The sequence below is a fragment of the Mus musculus genome, chromosome 14 (genome assembly GCF_000001635.26).
Source record: "Mus musculus strain C57BL/6J chromosome 14, GRCm38.p6 C57BL/6J".
Lineage (NCBI taxonomy): Eukaryota > Metazoa > Chordata > Mammalia > Rodentia > Muridae > Mus > Mus musculus.
The window spans coordinates 77,825,940-77,845,501 of NC_000080.6; the positions used below are offsets into that span (position 1 = coordinate 77,825,940).

Here is a 19,562-nt window from a genome sequence, read left to right on the forward strand (position 1 = left end):
GTAAATTACATACACTTGGGATCTTTTCCCCATGATGTAGTAGTCACTGTTTGGTCTCAAAATATTTAAAGGCTTTGGCATTGGCAGAGTCCCAAATTCTTCTAAAGCAAGAGACAGTGCAGAAGCATCGAGAAGGAAGCTTCCGTTCTGGCCAGAAATCCCAATGCCATTGTGAAGGGCAGAACTTTCTCTGTGTTAGGGGCAGAGAGAGGGTTAGACTACCATCACCAAGGTGACATGTCACATATGAAATGATGTGGAAAAGCATCAGCTATGGGACGGATGAAGTCCCTGCCAGACCAAGGCTGCAAGGCTGCCAGGCTTTTATTGCTGCACACTTAATGACAGAAAACAGACTGGGTCAGTATGGAACACGACCACGTGCCACATTCTTCTGAAGGACTTTTACAGCTGTGCGTTTGTTCCATTTTCCCTCGGTATGTACAGTCCTTTAGCATCAGTTAGCTTTGCTGGATGCTTCGAGCAAATCTTTTGCTTCATTTATTTTGGATGCTAAGTAAGGAGATCCACCTGGGAGGACAAAGACAAACGAATGATTAAGGTTTACATCATTACTGACATTTAAAAAAGTCAATACAGAAAAACAATAATTCAGGTATTTTCTCACACATTTTTCCTGAGAAAATATTTTATATGATTACCAGAAATCAAAACAGCACAAATTAAACTTATTTAGGGAAGTATTGCAGGTACCCAACAATCAAAATACATTTTATGAGAAAAAAAAAGTAACCACTTGAAAAATACCCACTGGTTATAAATAGTTACCATATAGATGTTTGGCCAGAATATTTTCTAAAATTACATATATTATTAATTAAACAAAATAAAAGTTTCCCCATAGCTACATTTTAAAAGCAATAAATATTCATTCCTTTAAGAAGGAGGCAAATTCATCTAAGGGAATCTTTTCATGTCTTATCATAATTTCAAAAAATAAATGCATTCATAAAAGGCAAATGTATAATATGTAGTGGTATGATAAATGAACTAACAATAATAACAGTGATAATAAAAATAATGCTAAAAGAAATTCTCCCTGTTCTCTGAAATGATTCTATTACAACATTTATAATGGAATCTTAGATTTACAATGTCCTCAAATAAAATTAAATCAGTTCATTTTTAGAGTTCTTTGCAATGAATTCTTTCTAATGCAAACAGCAAACTGAGGTGAATTTCAAATACAGACTCATTATAACCATAAACAATGCATATCCGACATACAAAAAAACCCAAACTGTCACATCAAAGTTACACATCATAGCCCTAACTTCTACTCTACTACAGTGCCATTGCTTAATGCTTGAGCTAATGACTATATCGCAGTTCGCAGTCAGCTTTTATTTTGTAATATTTTCTTAAGTACAAACTATCTATGGCTCTTGAAAACATGGTTAAGTCCCAAAAACTTTTAAGAAATCAAAAACATTTAGAAAATCTACGTATAAACTATCTCGGCCTTAGTCGGGTCTTCTACTGTTACCACCTCACCTCTTTATGAAGAAAAAAGCAAGCAGAGAAAACACATTAACACCCAGGCTGCAGTAGGGCAGGAGGAGGCTATATTTAGCTTTTGCCCTTGAAGATACCACTGACATTTTCATATCAAGATCTGAAACACGATAAACATTTAAGGAATACATCACACAGTGACCCCGAGTACACAGTGAGAATTATAAAGGAAGGTCAGAACCCTTGTGGGTGTGAGTAAGTTGATTTCATGATTATCTCTGATAATGACCTTGGAACATGCAAGGCTCGTCTTTATCCATGGCTTAATGTTCGACTTAGCAAGGAGTTGCCAGACATTTTGTGTGCTCTAAAAATATTAAAATATTATGTGGGGGCCTAGCAAACACAGAAGTGGATGCTCACAGTCAGCTATTGGATGGATCACAGGGCCCCCAATGCAGGAGCTAGAGAAAGTACCCAAGGAGCTGCAACCCTATAGGTGGAACAACATCATGAACTAACCAGTACCCCGGAGCTCTGGACTCTAGCTGCATATGTATCAAAAGATGGCCTAGTCAGCCATCACTGGAAAGAGAGGTCCATTGGTCGTGCAAACTTTATATGCCCCAGTACAGGGGAACGCCAGGGCCAAAAAGTGGGAGTGGGTGGGTAGGGGAGTGGGGGGGGAGGGTATGGGGGACTTTTGGGATAGCATTGGAAATGTAAATGAGGAAAATACCTAATAAAAAATTAAAAAAATATATTATGTGATCTTAGCTATAATCTTTAATTGAGCAACATGCATGCTTAAATTATAAGCCATTATAGGCTCATAACAGAAAACAGATAAACAAACCAAAAAAGGACCCAGAAGAGTAAAAGTCTTATTAAACGTTGTATTTATTGATGGTAATTAATTCAGATGAAACAATGATAGTTTATTCAGAATAATCCTGAGTTCTCTGCCACTCCTCTGAAGTATGGAGACCACCAGACTTGTAACTGATGTACTAGGTAGAAAATTCACACTGGCTCTCATGACTCTCAATCTACCTCCTTGTACCTGGATGAATCCCTAAGTCAAAGCTACAATTCCTATGTCCTCATCCATGGTAGTTTAATTCAGAATGAATTTTTATCAACTAGAGGCACTCTTGTGTTGCCTATATAACATATCTGCTTCTTGCCTCAAATCCTGACTGACAGCAAGATATAGGATGCATAGCCTATAACTAACAGAAAAAATACACTCCTTAATTTTCCAGTCCCTTTCAGTTTTGGGGGGGGGTGTGAGTCCCCTTGATTCTACTAATTATACACCTCTCCTTTCCTGATAATCTGTATATGTTTGTACCTCCACTAAATATTGCTATTACTATCCCTCTTGTTTAAGGTCAACTCTTCTGAAAACATGTAAGAGAGCTGAGAAAAGAACAAATACATCAGAATAAAAAACTATGGGAGGTTTCTAAGTCAGGCAGTTCCTCACTACAGACATCTGATCGGGAAAGTGCCCAGTGTAAGTCTACCAGTTTGCTTTGCTTTTCCTATACAGACCAGACACTAATTATGCAACTCCACTCTCCTCAAATTCTGGAAAAGGCATGTTTAATCTCTGGTGATGAAAGCAGAGCCATCATTGCTCAGCTGGAGGGCTGGTAGTGGACTGGAACAATACCGGAAGGGCCCTTAGAGTGATGGATGTGATCTATGGTCTGCTAGGTCACATGGGTGGGGTCTTTGCCCAAACTCATCAAACTGCACATTTAACTGGCATATAGTACCACATACTACTACATTCATATTTGATGAACATTATCTGATATGGTTTATTTATTAAAAACATTAGCCCAGGAGATGTTGGCTAAAGGAAACTTTGTTTTCAAATAATATAAAGGTTTACATCAATAAAAAAAGTGAGCATTGCTTTGCTAATTATCACAGAAAAACTGCTTTTAGGTGAAATGAAGTAATAGAGATTTCATAGGGTTTTGCATTTGTCAACAGGATAAAACAATGAGATCTAGATTTTGTATATGCCTAACATCTTAGGATCAGAGCATATAAAGAAAACCCTGACAGCATCAAAAGGAAAAACACATGCTTATAATCACTGGGAAGTTTAAGGCACTTCTCTCAATAATTCATTGAACAACTAGAGAAAGAGTTAGAACATCAACATAAATAACAGGATGAACAAATGTGACTGAATTGATGTATACCAAACATTCCACCCTACAAAGCAGACTCGACTTTTAAGCTGAAAACTTTTAACACTTTCTGAAATTCGCCAAGACTCAGCAAACTAAAAAAATAAAAATCAGCAGTAAGCGTGAGCCATCCTCTATCTGCCCTAAGGGTGAAGTGAAACTGGGACAAACAGGTTCCATGTGTCTCTGTCAGGCAGGAAAAGCCAGAGTGTTACTGTTCTTACAAGAGAAGCAGGGTAGTAACCTGCAGCAGTGTGCCAGGCGGGTCCAAGGTCCAGTGAAGAAAGCTTCAGGAGAGAGAACTCTTCCCCAAATGTTACAGCTCAGTAAAACATTCCAAGTGGACCCGGACTACAGAAATATTGTGAAGTAGGGTGGGATTAGGGATAGATATTTCCTATTGGCTTACTTGGAGATGTTAGTGATGCTCTATTTGCATGGGGAAGAACTCCAGGTGTTTTCCCTACATGACTGATTGCCGTGGTCCTCTAGGGAGGATGTCAGGGTTATGTGTTCCAGAGCAAGTAGAAGTAGGCAGGGATGGCTCCACTTGTACTCTTCTCAATTCTGAAATTCATGGAGTCTGAGCTCACTCAACCTTACCATTTCTTCCTTCCGCTGGCACGGTCCACTTGCCTCACAAGTGTGTTCTGTTGACAGTGACCAGCCAAGTTTAGAAACCAAGAATGTTTCCAAAATGTTATAGATCATTTCTATAAACTTCAATTTTCTAGTCAATTCATTTGTTGTATTTTACAAAAGACACCAGGGCTCAGAGATGAACACTTGCTATCCTTCCTGAGCTAAGGTCCACGAGCCTACATTCCTAGCTGTCTGTTAGCTCTGGCTCCAAGAGATCTAATGCCTCTCTCTGGGCACTCTGTAGACCTCTCACTCACTCACATGCACTCACCTACATGCAGACTCAAGCACCTGCACATAATTACAAAGATAAGACAGTTTTATAAATCACCAGAGATGAAGGGGAAAATACAAGTCACGTACAATACAGTGCTCGAGCAGCACTGACACACAACTGTCCACTAGAATTATGACAGAAACCAGCACCACACCTAGAGGATCTCAATGTTAGAAATAACCCACATATGAAATGTCACAAAATAAATCGCATTCAAGAGAGATTCGACAGATTCAAAGTACAGTTTCTTTTAAAACAAGGAGGAAGAGGAGGAGGAGAAGAAGAAGGAAGAGGAGGAAGAGGAGGAAGAAGAGAAAGAGGAAAAAGAGAGGAGGAGGAGGAAGAGGAAAAAGAGAAGAAGGAGGAGGAGGAAGAGGAAGGACCTGTGAGAGAGCTCAGCAGGCAAAGGCACTTGCCAGGAGCTTGAGATCTGTCCTCAGGACTTAGATGGTAGAAAGAGAAAACTGGCTTCACACATGTGCCATGTCACACAGTGCCCCCCCCCCCCATTAAAAAAATCACTTTCATGTTAAAACAAAAACTTTACTGAAATTTTTAAATGAAAAAATAAATTCCAGGAAAAAATGTGCCCTTATCACAACTAATGAAAAGAAAATCTGAAAAAACAAAAGCATTGTATTTACTTAAGGAACTGAACATATAATTAAATTACTAGCCAGAATTTTATCAACAAATCTAGGCCCTGGCAAAAAACCAACCAACCTAAACAAAATGATGAACAGGAGAACATATTTCATCATTTTCTGTGCCCAGAATGACTGTTGATAAGAAACTTTGATGGAGATATCACAAGAAAGGAAACTATAGACCAGTATCTCTCACAAATGTAGATTCAAAACCACTATGCTCACTTCTCCAGTCAGACTGAATATCACAACCAAGTTAGACTTGGATCAGAAGAGCAACATTGGCTTTAATGAACATTCCAAATGTAAGCGATGTAATCCAATGCATTAACAGATGAAAAAAAGATCTCACATACACATCTCAGAAGACACAGACAACTCAGAACTTGTAATACACTTTCAATTGACTACAAATAGACAGAGTGTGTTTTGTGTGCTGAAGCCATCAGAAACACAGCCACTGGCATTGTTAGTAGTGAAATACTGGGAATAGCCATCTCTGCTTTCATTTAACCCCACATGAGAGGGTCTTGCCATTGTAGCCGTTTTTACCCTGTCTCTCCCTAACAGAGAAGAAATAAAGACTAGGAAGAAAGGTCACTGTTTACAAATGACACCACTTATTCTGCAGAAAATCCAAAATGATCTACATACAAATCACTGAATTCATAAATAAATCCAACTAGTTGATAGACAGAATATAAAAATATTTGAAAGCCAGTGTTTCTGTATCTTAGCAATAAATAACCTTATACTAATTTCTGAATTGACTTAGCAAGAAAGATTGTGCAATTTTAGGCTGAAGAGATGGCTCATCAGTTATGAGCACGTGTTGCTTTTCCAGAAGACCCAAGTTCAGTTTCTAGCACCAACATAAAGGAGTTCACAGCCCTCTGTAACTGCAGCTTCGGGGATCTGACACCTCTGGACTCTGGGACACTTGCACTCATGTGCATATAGCCAGACATAAACATGCAGACATACACGTACTCAAAGATAAGGGAAAGGACCTACTACTGTTGTAGTAGTGCTACCTGCAAGCTATGCAATGGTGGCACAGATGATCTGACTTAAAGGCCCACTCCAAAGATGGAACTCATACTCAACACTGCTTGCGTGGCCAAGAACCTAAGACTTGAAAGCCAAGGGATCTAGGGTAAAACCAAATAATACTGATTTTTTTTTTTTAAAAAGCAAAAAAAAAAAAAATGTAGTGATAAAATGATATTCTTCTATAGTTATGGATTAGTATCATCAGAGAAGCTTCCTCCTGCAGCAGGGAGTGAACATGGGAAACTGAAAGTCAGAGAGAGTAAAGGAAGTCAGGAGGAGGGATAGAGAGATGGACAGGAAACAGAAGGGAGGGACATTCAGTTTCAGGGCTTTTTGAGACACATGGTGAAGGAGAACTTCCTTTTGGGATGTCAGCTGTTGAGGAAGGTCAGCTGGGTGCTTTCTCTGCTTCTCTGAGCCAGCAGGCTTATACCCCAGCATCTGGCTCCTTAGTCTTTATTGGCAAAATAGAATATTTGAGATTTTGTTAAAAATTGTAGATTTGGGATTTTTATGACCTTGAAAGAGGCAAACATTTCTTAAAACAAAAAGAAACCCATTGAAAATGAAAACAAACTGGGCCACTTTAAAACTAAAGATATCCGCTCTTGAACAAACACCACTAAGAGTATAGAGAATCAAGCTGCAGAGAGGAGATACTGGTAATACAAAGGATCTTGCCCAGACCATTCATATATGCTCTTCCCAAATGCCCATAAACAAGGATAAGCTGGGTGTGTGCAGTGGTGCACACCTGTGACCCAGCACTGGGAGGAGGATCACGAGGCCATCCTTAGCTAGGTACAAAGGAGTTTGAGGTCATTTCTTAATCCAGGTACTTGCTACATTGCTGAGTTCACTCTGCAATAATTTGCTGGCTTATATACTTTTATGGATGTGTACCTCCAGTTTTAAAGCTTATGTCACACCGTGTGGTCTGATGCCATTTGGAACCACCAGTGCTGAGCAGGCTCTGACGGACGCCATGCATTCATGGGGAGAGACACCCTCGCTGAGCTCTACACTATACCAGACTGCTTGCTTCTTACTTCCATTAGGTAAAGAGGCCAAGTTCACAAAATCTACCTGGTTAACAGACACCACAGAGTCAATCTGCGCTGCCTGAGCGCGTGCTCCTTAGTCACTGTCTCACACTATGTCTTACATTATTGCACTTATATGACTTCCTGCTTACTAATTGCCTCCCATAATAATACTGGTTACTTCTTTCTTATTTTATTCAAACCCATAATCTGATCCCTGATCTTCTTTCTTACTGAGAACATTGAAATCATGTCCTTGTGATTAATCTCATAAAGCTTGAGCCTGGCTACCATTAGATAATAAATTCCTTGGGAAGTAACCATGTCTTAGGTTTCTCTGGGTTACCCATGCCACTGTGAGCATACTCACGAAGGGACACGGCTTGGCTGGAAGGAGTGCAAGCAGAGGCACTGTCTATCCTGTGTTCCACAGAAGCCCCTCCCCCAGACCCAGGAGGCAGGTGAAGGTTGTAATGTAATGTGAGTCTCGTGATAAGTACAGCCAACGAGCTAGAAACAGGGAAAGGAGTGCATAGTTTTGGCCTGTGGTTCCTGGATCTGAGAAAGGATCCCCACAGAAGAACGGAGCTCACTCCACACCCCATGGTGAAAGACTAGAGGTTTCCCCTAGGATCAAATTAAAAATAAGGATATCCATTTTTAAAAATCGGCTGTGCTTAACATTTTACTGAGGTTCCAAACCATGGCATTTGATAAGAAAAAGAAACAAAAGACGCCAGAGAAGAAAGGAAGAGTTCAAAATCTCTATAAACGGGTTATACAAACAACCAAGAGGAACACACTCAGAACTATTAGAATTAATGATTTCGAGGTTGCAGAATATATGCCTAACACACAAAAATCATTGCATTTCTATACATTTGCACTGAATAACCCGAAAACAAAACCAAGATAATAACCCCATATGCAACATCAAAAAGAATAGAAAAGTAGAAGCACAAAACAGACGTAATTACAGAATATTTAAATACACGAGAAAACATCCTACCCATGATCAGACCACTTAACACTGTTATAGCAGCAAAACTCTTCAAATTGCTTTACAGATTCAGATAATTCCCATCAAAACTCCTTTGCAGACACTGCAAAGCTGATAGTACAACTCACCCAGAACTGAAAGGTACCCAGAATAGCCCAAACAATCCTGCAACAGAAGAATAAGTAGAGCTAACACTGCACAATGTGAAGCTCTTTCAAAGCAATTACAATCAAGGCTTTGTTGTACTGGCACAAGGACATGATCAATGGAATAGAACTGAAAAGTTGGAAGTGAGGGTGTTTGGTCTGCTTTCTACTGCTGAGATAAAACACCATGACCAAAGCAATGCAGGGAGGGACGGGTTTATTTACTTTACACGGCACATTCATTGAAGACAGGAATTCCAGCAAAGCAGGAGCCTGGAGACAAGAGGTAGATCAGAGACCAGAGAGCACCTTTCCTTACTGGCTTGCTCAGCTTATTTGTTTCCTCCACCCCACTCCACCCTCCAGACAGGGTTTCTCTGTGTAGCTCTGGCTGTCCTTGAACTCACTCTGTAGACCAGGTTGGCCTCAAACTCAGAAATCTACCTGCGTCTGCCTCCCAAGTGCTGGGATTAAAGTTGTGCGCCACCACGCCCAGCCTCAGCTTGTTTCTTATAGCACTAGAACCACCTGATATGGAGCGGCAGCCACACAGTAATCTGGGCCCTCACACATCACCCATCAATCAATGAAATGCCCTATGCCATTTGCCTACAGGCAACATGATGGAGGTATTTACTCCACTGAGATTCTTCTCACAGGACTCTAGCTTGTATCAAGGTAACAAAAACAAACAAACCCAACCTAAGCAGGATTGAAATGTTCTAAAGTTTGCTGTGCTGATGGCTGCAACTATCTGCCACGCGATCACACACTACTGAGACATACACACATTAGCTGAACAAATAGTAATACCTTATCTCAAGAAGGGGTGTTTAAAACAATGATGCAGACTCGGCGGTGCTGGCTAGACAGATGGTAGCTGAGGGAAGGAGGACAGAAGACTGTGGTAACACCTGGCTTTTAATAAAGATGCTGTGCGCCCTCCACATACATCAAGACTGCATAAACTCTTTTGTAGTTTTTAATACTAAGGAGCCTTGTAGGCTTTGAGAACACGTATATACCATGGCTCTTTTTTACACCAAACACTGCCCGATTTCTGTCCTGCATTTATGTAATTGATTCAGGAACCTAAAAAAAACCATTACATTGATGTACGTGAAATGTCTTCTAACTTATCAGTCTCTCTAGCTGATCATTTTCACTGATGCACATACAGGTTTGCTAAAAATTACACGTTTTCCCCCACATTCTTTTCTAAGTGCTCAGTCCTCTCCTGCAGTTACTCCATTTCTTTCCTCCTTTTCCTCACAAACAAACAAACAAAAGATGTTTAAGTGTTTTTGTTTCTAAATCTGTGTCAGCTGAACCTGTCTTTAAGGTCACAGATTCTTCTCCTCTTCTGTTTTTGTTTGTTTAGTTGGTTTTGTTTTTGTTTGTTTTTCAAGACAGTTTCTCTATGTGGCCCTGGCTATCCTGAAACTCACTCTGTGGAGCAGGCTGGCCTGCAACTCAGATTTGCCTGCCTCTGCCTCTGCCTCTGCTGGGTTTAAAGGTGTGCGCCACCAGCCCTTACGCAGACTCTCCTCTGTGTGTCTGGGCCTTTGCTGTGGTACTCAGCTCAGCTGGTTTTCTTAAATGTCTTCCTGTCTCAGGTTCCATTATACTACCTTCTCCAACATCTCTTACTGATCTTTCTGTTTCTACTCTATCAATATTGGAGTTCATCTCTCTACTCCAATCTCTACACATACTTTCACTCTCTCTGACTTTTAAGGTACTGTTTTCACAGTGCTAGGGATTGACTCTAGGTGTTTTGTCTATACTATATAAGTGCTCTACTGAGTTATAGCCCACACCCACAACAAACAAACAAACAAACAAACAAAAACATGGCGACAAAGTCTTCCTATGGCACCCAGCCAGGCCTTGAACTTGCTCTGGCCAAGCTCAAGGCAGAGCTCCATATCTTTAGCCTTAGCCCCCACCTTACTGAGACATAAGCCTGTGCCCGCAGCCTGACCTCCATGGCTTAAGACTGAGTGCAGATTCCTCTTGTACACTCTTAACTCATCCATCTTTCTATTCTCTAGTTCTACCTGGACGTCTCTTGAGTACTTCATCCAACACAAAGACAATATTACTCTTCTCCAATCCTGTCTATAATCTGCCTGCCCCTCCAAGTCTTTTTGTTTTTCAATAAATTGCTTTACAACAGATTTAATTCTTGAATTCAGAGCTCAACCAGAAATAGTGTATTTCCAGCATCAACTGAGCAAATCTCAAATTCATCTGCTTCTCTCTGTCCTCAAGTAGCTCATTTTAAGTATTTCCATGTAGATTTCCAAACCAGCCTTCTAAGCAGTCTATCAGTCAATTCACCTGCCTGTCAGATGCTTCAAAAGTGAACTTTTTAACTTCTGCTTTCAGTAATGATGAAGCAGCTTGTTATAGTCTATTGTTCACATTGAAATAAGACAAAATTAAAGACAAAAATGACACACACACACACACCCAATAAAATCAAAACAATATGCTCCTTCCTGTTTCTTAACACCAGTCTCAGTGCCCAAAGGTTCTGAAGAGATGAGGAAGTTGAAAAGGTTATGATGGTATTGTGGCATTTACTGTCCCCTCTCCCAGGCTATTTGCTGGTCTTGCTGTGGAAAAGAGGCTAAAACCCAGGCAACTGTTTAAGGGAAGTCCTGCTCACTCTCCCAAGACATAGAAAGACAAAACCTAACGGCAGTGTAGTACTAAAGCTTTAGGATCCAATGGGCGAGGAGGTGGGCAGGGGTGAAACAGAAATCTCATGACTTAAGTTTTCTCTCCAAATACGACCAACTTTTGAACTTGAACACGACAGAGGACAAAGAAGCAAAAGAGAAAGTTTTAGAAAGAAACAGGGAGCTTTAGTTTCTAAACATTTCAGATGACCAGAGGAACAAACAGTGACAGAGGTCAGAGCCAGTGCTAATGAACACTCTTGGACCTGGTTGGAAACTTTAGAGTGGGTTTCAGACATCACTCAGCATCAGGCTCTCTAGAGGGCTTGATTATTGGCCCTGTCCGTTTCTGATTCTGTAGGTCTAAGGTGAACCCAAGAATTTGCCTCCAGTCTCCAGACTCCACAGTGAAACACATCAACACTTGCCTCATCTGGGACACTCACTTTCCAAAGACCAGCAAATGCTGTTACAAAATCATACTTGGGCATAAAAATCCATTCAGAGGTCATGATAGCCCAGAACATTTTATATAATGAACTCTGGAAATTCATCAGCGTTGTTTTAGATCCAAATGCTATTGATCTTAAAAAACCACCACTGTTGTATAGCAGTAATGAAGAGTCTCCCAGGAATCCTTTTCCAAATACCTATGCGTCATAAGTTATATTTTCTTTATATACGTAAACAAAACTAAATATCATATCAGAATAAATGCAGAGGCTGACACGAGCATGTAGGTTTGTTTGTTTGTTTGTTTAACAAAGCCAAAGTAGGAATTAAAAAAAAAGGAAGACAAGTACATTTTTCTACACTATGGTTGTGGAAAAAATTTAAAAACAAAATTTTATAAGAATTATATTACTTCTATTAGTACTCATCTAAAAATAATTAAATACATAAGTTGAGACTAAGAGCAAAGAGACTAATTTCATGAGTAGTTCTGGTAAGCACGAAAGCACCTGGGTTTGACAGCAAGCACCACAAAACGAAGTGGGGCACCTATAGAGCAACAGTGCGCACGCAGCTTTACCTCGCTTTCCTTCACGTTCTCAAGAACACTATTTTTTTCCTTCCCAGATTAGGGGGTGAGGGATGAACAGCCATGAATCTCCGCACTGGGAGAGGTTAGAGTCTGTAAGGGCTTGCAACACCTGATGCTAACACCCCACCCCCCAGAACAACTGTGGGAGAGAAACAGAAAAGGTGGGGACAGAACTGAACTGCTCAATTGCCACACTTTGCAATATTCCTAGCTTTCTCTTTCCAAGGTCAATGAAACATTCTTGTTTAAAAATCTGTTACTTTCCCAAAAATAATTTTCAGATTCATGAGGCAGGATTCCAACTTCATCATACATAGTGGGTACCAATATTCCTTTAGTTCATTATACGTGTTTCTTCCCAAATCCCACTTACTTTATTTTCCTGTTACTGTGACGATGCTCAGATAGAAGCAGCTCAGGGTTTAGAAGAAAGAGTTTAGTATAACAGTCCAAGGTCTGTCATGGCAGAAGTCACCATGAATACATGAATGCAGTGCTTAGCCAGGTTCCATATCTTATACAACCCAGAATCCCTTACTTAGGGAATAGGGTCACCCACACTGGGTGGGTAATGACATTTTAGAATCTGTCAAGCTTACAGCACTGACCATTGCAATTGGTTCATAGATAGAATTTAGGAAGTCCATGAATTTAGAAAACCCCAAATGTTTTAAATTGAATGATTAAGCAATTCTATAAGGGAAAATAGCCCACAGTGGTAATACACTCTTTTTATTTTATTTTATTTTTATTTTTTTGGTTTTTTTGAGACAGGGTTTCTCTGTGTAGTCCTGGCTGTCCTGGAACCCACTTTGTAGACCAGGCTGGCCTCGAATTCAGAAATCCGCCTGCCTCTGCCTCCTGAGTGCTGGGATTACAGGCGTGCGCGACAACTGCCCATCCCTCAGACAGGAGTGCTTAACACGACTGCACTCAATCCCAGCCAAGAGCACACACTTGACCCAGAGGGGCAGAGGACACTGAGGAGAGAAGGGACTTCAAGGAGGCACTTAAACACATTTCTTCCTCAGTCAATTACACCAAAAGTACACAATAAAGAGTAAATTAGTTGAGTGGATCATTCAGTAACTGCTAAAGCTGTTTAAAATTTTTAAGCAAAACCTCTTTTCAAAGTTTATTCTCTTGTTTATTCACACCAAAGAACGGCAAGTACAAAACCCAACAAGGATAATGTTCAGTGAGAAGAACTTTTATAGTAAGTAATTAAGCTGAGAAAGCTGAAAAAGAATGCCTTATTTTGGTGTCAAGATGAATAGGAATCTGAAATTTGTTTTTAATTTTTCTCCAAAATAATTACAAGACGGAAAGTCTATAAATAAGAATCCAAGAGAGTCTTCACTTTCCTGCCCCCCTTTGACTTCTGAAATACAGTTCAACTTTCTACCAGCTGTTATTTTAAAGCAGAAACAGTAATGAACATATGGGCTTCCTCTATCAAGCAGCTGCAGTGTAGTTAAAGTTATAATAATTGTCTTCCTGTAAGATAAATTTACATTAAAAACATGACCAGTAAGAAATAGTCGAGCCTCAGAGCCTTCTTATACAAAATTTAAAAATTCACAACCATCTATGACAAATTACAGAGATGTAGATGAAATCCCTAAATCCTGTCTTTTGGTCTTCAGGATTTAGTAGATATAACAGATGATGCACAAATCAGTTTGCCTCATCCCCATGGCCCCATAGTTCATAGTTTCCTTCTTGTTCACAGTGCAGTGACATCGGTGAGTTCAGATACTCATTCCTAAAGGCAGCAACTAAGTTCTTAAAAGTTAACAGTTCAAATCCACTATTTCCATTGGCCATTCAACTCCGAACCACAAGCCCCCTGGTGTATTACAAAAATCTTAACACGTGACACATTACTCCTCACCCCGACCCTCACCCCACCCCGGCTATGCCTCACTTATGTGAGTTGGAGTAAACTGAAAGGAACCCGCAGCACATTTGATCACTCTGTGGAAATGGAGCTACCACCTACCTTTGTCTGGATGGTTTAAAATCATAATTCTCTTGTGTGCTGTTCTAATCTTGGCCTTGCCAGCAGATGGGCTGTAAAAAAAAATTAATAGTGCAAAATGCAGATTATAAATTAATGATTTATATGGGCTACAAGAAATTAAAAACTAATGAGAATTTCACCATCTTGTGGACAAATACAAAATTACAAGCTTTATGCTTAATCCCACTAACCAGCAAAATAAACCATCATGATAATATTGTATTTTCCTTCAGTCCTTTATAATGCCAATCTTCATTCTCAGATTTAGAAAATAAGTAAATAAAGACTGATTGGAGATTTATTCCATCATAGAACCCTGACCAGCAAGCACAAGAAAGACCCTGGGTTCAGCACCCAGCACTAAAACCCATACGACAATACTACAACTCACAAGCACCCCACACATACAGGCCAGGAGAGTCACAGGATGCACACTACGAGGACGAGGACTGAAAGCTTACACTTCTCAGGTCACCCTGGAGGAAGTTGACAGTGTGTGTTATCAGTATTTGAGTTCCAGAACTAGTCTGCTAGCCTTTGAGTCAGTTTTGCTATGGAGCATTGGGTGTTGTTGGCCAAGGTCTGAATCTCTGTGCTCAGTTTTCTCACTGCAGGGAGCCAGCATGCTCCCGCAGGGCCAGGATAAGGCCAAGCGCTAGGACAGGCCCGGTAGGAAATGTGTGCCCTAGAAGAGTTGCCTTCTGTAGTCTTTCAACAAGTAATCTCAAAACTCCATACGGTGTATCTAGCTTTGTAAGAAACCTGTGGGAAAATCTGGTAGTAGAGCATACAATGTGAGTGAAAATTAAAGAAGACAGATTAAATAAATATAAAATTACTATGGCAAACATATTTTCAGAATTCCAAGTGTTTCTCATTTGTACACCTTCTGAGCATGAAAAATATTTTAGTACCGACAGTAGACTCTATTGTACTAATGGCCATAGGATGTAAACAACTTCACTTTACCAGGTTTCAAATGAGTAAATTAACAGCCAGCCTAAAGTCTGCTGGTAGCCGTGAAGCTCCAGGGAATCTGAATGGATGAACTGAGTGTTAGTAAAGCACACGGTTTGAGTTATTCAAGTCGAAATTCAAAACTCGGAATTCTACTGCTCTTCAGTGATCAGCTTGTCTTGCTCACTTAGAGCTCGGAGTTATAATTTTCTCATACATAACATACATACAATAAAGCCTACCTCCAAGACTTTAAAAAGGAAAGGATGTGTATAAAAATGACACAGTTTTGTACTATTAAAGAATAGGATATAAACAATCAACATTTCCTGAATGACTCCGAAGCATTACCTGAGTATGAATTAAATTCAACTCTGAGACTCTACAGAGGCTGGCTGACCCTTCTTAAGGACCCAGAATGCTGCTTAAGGCCCTCCTCCTGTTCAAACAACTTCCCTTGCTATCGGGCGTCAATCCTTCATTCTGTTCCTGTTCCAGTTTTTAGCAGTTTCTTGCCAATTACATGCTACCACTAGCCTCCTATAACATTGCCACACATGTTAAAACACACTATTACAGGCCTGGAATAGTGACACATGCCTATACTTCTAGCAGTTAGTAGGTTGAGACACAAAGATCTTGTACTTAAAAGGCAAAAACAAACAAACAAACAAACAAACAAAATTAAAATAAAAAAGACAACTCCTCTGCAAAAAAAAGAACAATTACTAGCTAAATGAATATACAAACCATTTTTCCATGAATAAAATAAACAAGGTCCTTTATGCAAGGACCCAAGAATACTTCTTTTCATTGCTTACAGAAAGCCGCCTTATAGAGGAACATATTTTTAAACTTACTTTTTAGTTATCTCTCTATAAATAGATATTGTGTGATGTCAAAGACTATTGATCTTTGAGAGAGCAGAGTAGCAGTCCCCAGAGCTAAGAAGACTATTCTATTTAACTGCTTATGAAGAAATAAAAGCCACAGCATTCTGAACCCGGCACAGATTTGCTTCCTGTGGCTGATGTACCTGGATCCTTTGTTTAAGGAGCCCATGCTCCAGCACATGGAAACGAGCTGTGCTGTCTCATTGTTCCAGATGCCTGACATATCCCCTTAAGTACATATATATGACATATATATATATGACTTACAGGCACAGTCTACAGCTTGTACCTTAAAACACTACCTCAGACTGAATATGCAATGAGTGCTTGATGGATTTTACAGTACCCTCAAACAAAACCAAAGAACCCACAACCAAGAGCAATAGTAATCACAAAGAGTGAACTCCTTAAAAGAACGAAGGCTCTACCCTAGCAAACTCTAACATTATAGGACACTGTTATATTATTCAAATTAGAAACCCATAAAAAGAAATGTCAGAAAGCTATCACTAGTTAAGAAAGACATCGATTTAGGAAAACACAAATTTCTATTGTACATATTTGAAGTCACATGGAGTGTTGGCCCTTAAAACTTAGATGTTAAGTTTTAATTAAACATATGAAACAAAGTCTGAAAATCATGATATAATATCCTTAAAAATAACTGCAATGCCTATTTAAAAATAAAAAGTAACATTTTTTTTTTTACACAAACCATGAAGTATTGTGTACTCCAAGGTCTGCTGCCCACCTAACTAGATTAAAGTAAAAATGCACGGAAGAGAAGTTCCTGTCCGCAAGTAGTTTACATCACGGCCTTGAGGATAATTATCATCTTAGTGGTGAGCTTTGAAGATGAGGGGAGGAGTCTCATTTGCATGCACAGTTTATTCCCCTTTTGCTTTTGCTCTATTAGGACTCTAAGTCTTTGCTACATTTTAATAGATTTGTTTGTTGCCAATGCCATGGATTTTAAACTGCTCCCTGTAATATGTTTGATTGGCAGGGGAAAGGAGGGTGGGGTAGGCGTAGGTGGAAGAAACAAGGTTTGGAGTTGGGTGGCATTTTTACCCCTACAAGAATAGTACTGAGCTTGAGTAAACAAAGTCATTAGGTTTGGGGATAGTAATGCTTCGTGAGCAGTGCTGAGCAAGAAATGGTTAGTTACTGGCAGGTTCCTTCACTTTGTCCTATCTGCTTCCTCTGAGAAAGAGAACGCCCATTTCTTAGATTAAAATAAAGCACTAAGCAAAAATAAGCCCCAGTCTTTTAAAATTATTATTACCCTTATTCATTTGTACCCATCCACCCATCCATCCACCCATCCTTGTGTGTGTGTGTGTGTGCACGTGCACTACAGTACGCCTGTGGAGGTTAGGGGACAACTTTTGGGAATGAGTTCCAGGTCCAAAGGTACTGCACTGCACTCAGATCACATACTTTATGGGCTACGCCATCTAGATAGCCCACAGTTTGCTTGTTTGTTTAGAGCCGGTCATAAAAAATGTTTGGGGTTAAAGACTGTATTGATGTATAAGGTTTGTGTCAGTATAGCACTTTAATTCCTCTGCTTAATCACTCTGATTAAGTCTCTAGGAAATGTGCAGTAGATGATATACTGTAACCATCTCTCTGTGTATGGTAGATAACTCTAACCCTGGAATCTGAGATGTGGAGGATCATAAGTTCAAGGCCAGCCTAGGTTACAGTTTTACAAAAACCTAACAGTCAGGGTCATAATTTAATGGTACAGTCCTTACATAGCACATTCAAGCCTTAGATTTAACTCCCAGCACTACAAAACCCACAAACAACCAAAACTACCTGAGCATATGCTCTAAGGGATAATACAAGAACCACATGAACACAGATCCTAGTAAATCTATGATAGAAGAAAACAGTCCTGACACTGCCGTTAATCAAAGCCACACAATTTCATTGGCTTTTCCCCCTATAACGTTTAGTATTAAACAGTAAATGAATGGTAAAATGTAAAATAATACATGGTAGAGAGCAAATTGCAAAAGTAAAAAAAGAATTGTGAAACAAAATCTGTGTTATAATTAAAGATCTGCCTCAAGTTTTAAAACTGGTCCAGAGAGAAATCAGCGCCACAGTGCAGATCTTGTGAAGGACAGACTTGGACTCTAGGAATCCTTGTTAAAGAGCAAAGAGCACACCTAACCTCAATTCATCTAGACCTCGAGTTTTAAAAGGCACAAACGTGCTATGTTCTTTTCTGGGCTTTATTTTTAGGTTTTAAATGTAAGTACAAACTTACTGTAATTCCCCTTCCCAATTTTCAAGACAATCTTGGCCACAAAAAAAAAAAAAAAAAAAATGTATGCAGCTCTTACCTTACACCTAAAATAAGACTAGCCTCTCGCTTACTCATTTTCTGCTCGAATCCTCCTTTATAGTAGGATGAAAAGCTCTGCACAGAAAAGAACAAGAAATAATTAGTTCCATGCACGAAGTAGCATGACCTCAATCCCCTCATACTGGTACAGGAAGAGCGATGCATTTTACTAGAAACCAACGTGAAATTGCAGGGGAATGCACTACAATATGATCCTTTCATGAAACTCCAACCAAGATGAAGGTGAGAAAAAAGTTAACAATGTTTTCAACTTTTCTTTTGTTTTCTCCCCCCCCCCCCAAGACAGGGTTTCTCTATGTAGCTCTGGCTGTCCTGGAACTCACTCTGTAGACCAGGCTGTCCTGGAACTCAGAAATCCGCCTGCCTCTGCCTCCCCAGTGCTGGGATTAAAAGAGTACGCCACCAACGCCTGGTGTTTTCAACTTTTCAATACATTAATTTTTCTCTACTGAGATATTACTGAAGGATCAGCAAAAAGCCAATGTTTTCCCTAAGCAAAGAACTGCTTTTCTCATTGGATAACCTTGACCAGGTCACTTATAGCAATATGGCAAGTATTTGTTTGCCTCTATCATGAATGACAGAGAAAGAAGAATGTGTCATGGTAACTGACAGGAAAGTCAAGAGAGGCTGGGATGCCATGGCATGGTGGCTGCTGATGTGAGTTAGGAAGGTACAAGTTAGAAGTAGTAAGAACCCATTGTGAAAGGCATGGTCAGCCATGGAGACAAGTTCTTATTCTAAATGCAATGAAAAACCAGAGCACTGGAGTAGCATCATTTGGCTTTGTTTGGAAGGATTAGCTTGAGGAGTGGAAAAGAACAAGGTTGGAAGTCAGAGACCAGCTGAAGACCATGACTGTGAACTAGCAAGACACTGGGGATAAAGGAAGTTGGTAGCTGAGAATGTGGTGGAAAGTGGCCAGATATTTGTCATGTATCTTAAAAGCAAACATTTGCCTGGTGGACTACTATGGGATATGACAAAAAGAGGACTTGTAAATAGTGTAGCAGACAAGTTATGTGCTGTCCAGATGCCTTGTTGGACTAAAGGACTCAGATACAGGGCTGTTGCTTGCTGGTC

The 19,562-nt window shown here is 39.9% G+C and overlaps 1 protein-coding gene across 1 annotated transcript in view; it reads right to left on the minus strand.

The window, feature by feature from the left end:
• Positions 1-277: 277 nt before the first annotated feature.
• Positions 278-19,562, minus strand: part of Dnajc15 (DnaJ heat shock protein family (Hsp40) member C15) — a 48,701-nt gene continuing 29,416 nt past the window's right edge. Inside the window, exons 4-6 of the mRNA NM_025384.3 lie at positions 18,457-18,533; positions 14,229-14,299; positions 278-531 (exon numbers count right to left, since the gene is read on the minus strand). Coding sequence (NP_079660.1) covers positions 458-531; positions 14,229-14,299; positions 18,457-18,533 — 222 coding nt within the window. The 3' untranslated portion in view covers positions 278-457. The remainder of the gene's footprint in view (positions 532-14,228; positions 14,300-18,456; positions 18,534-19,562) is intronic.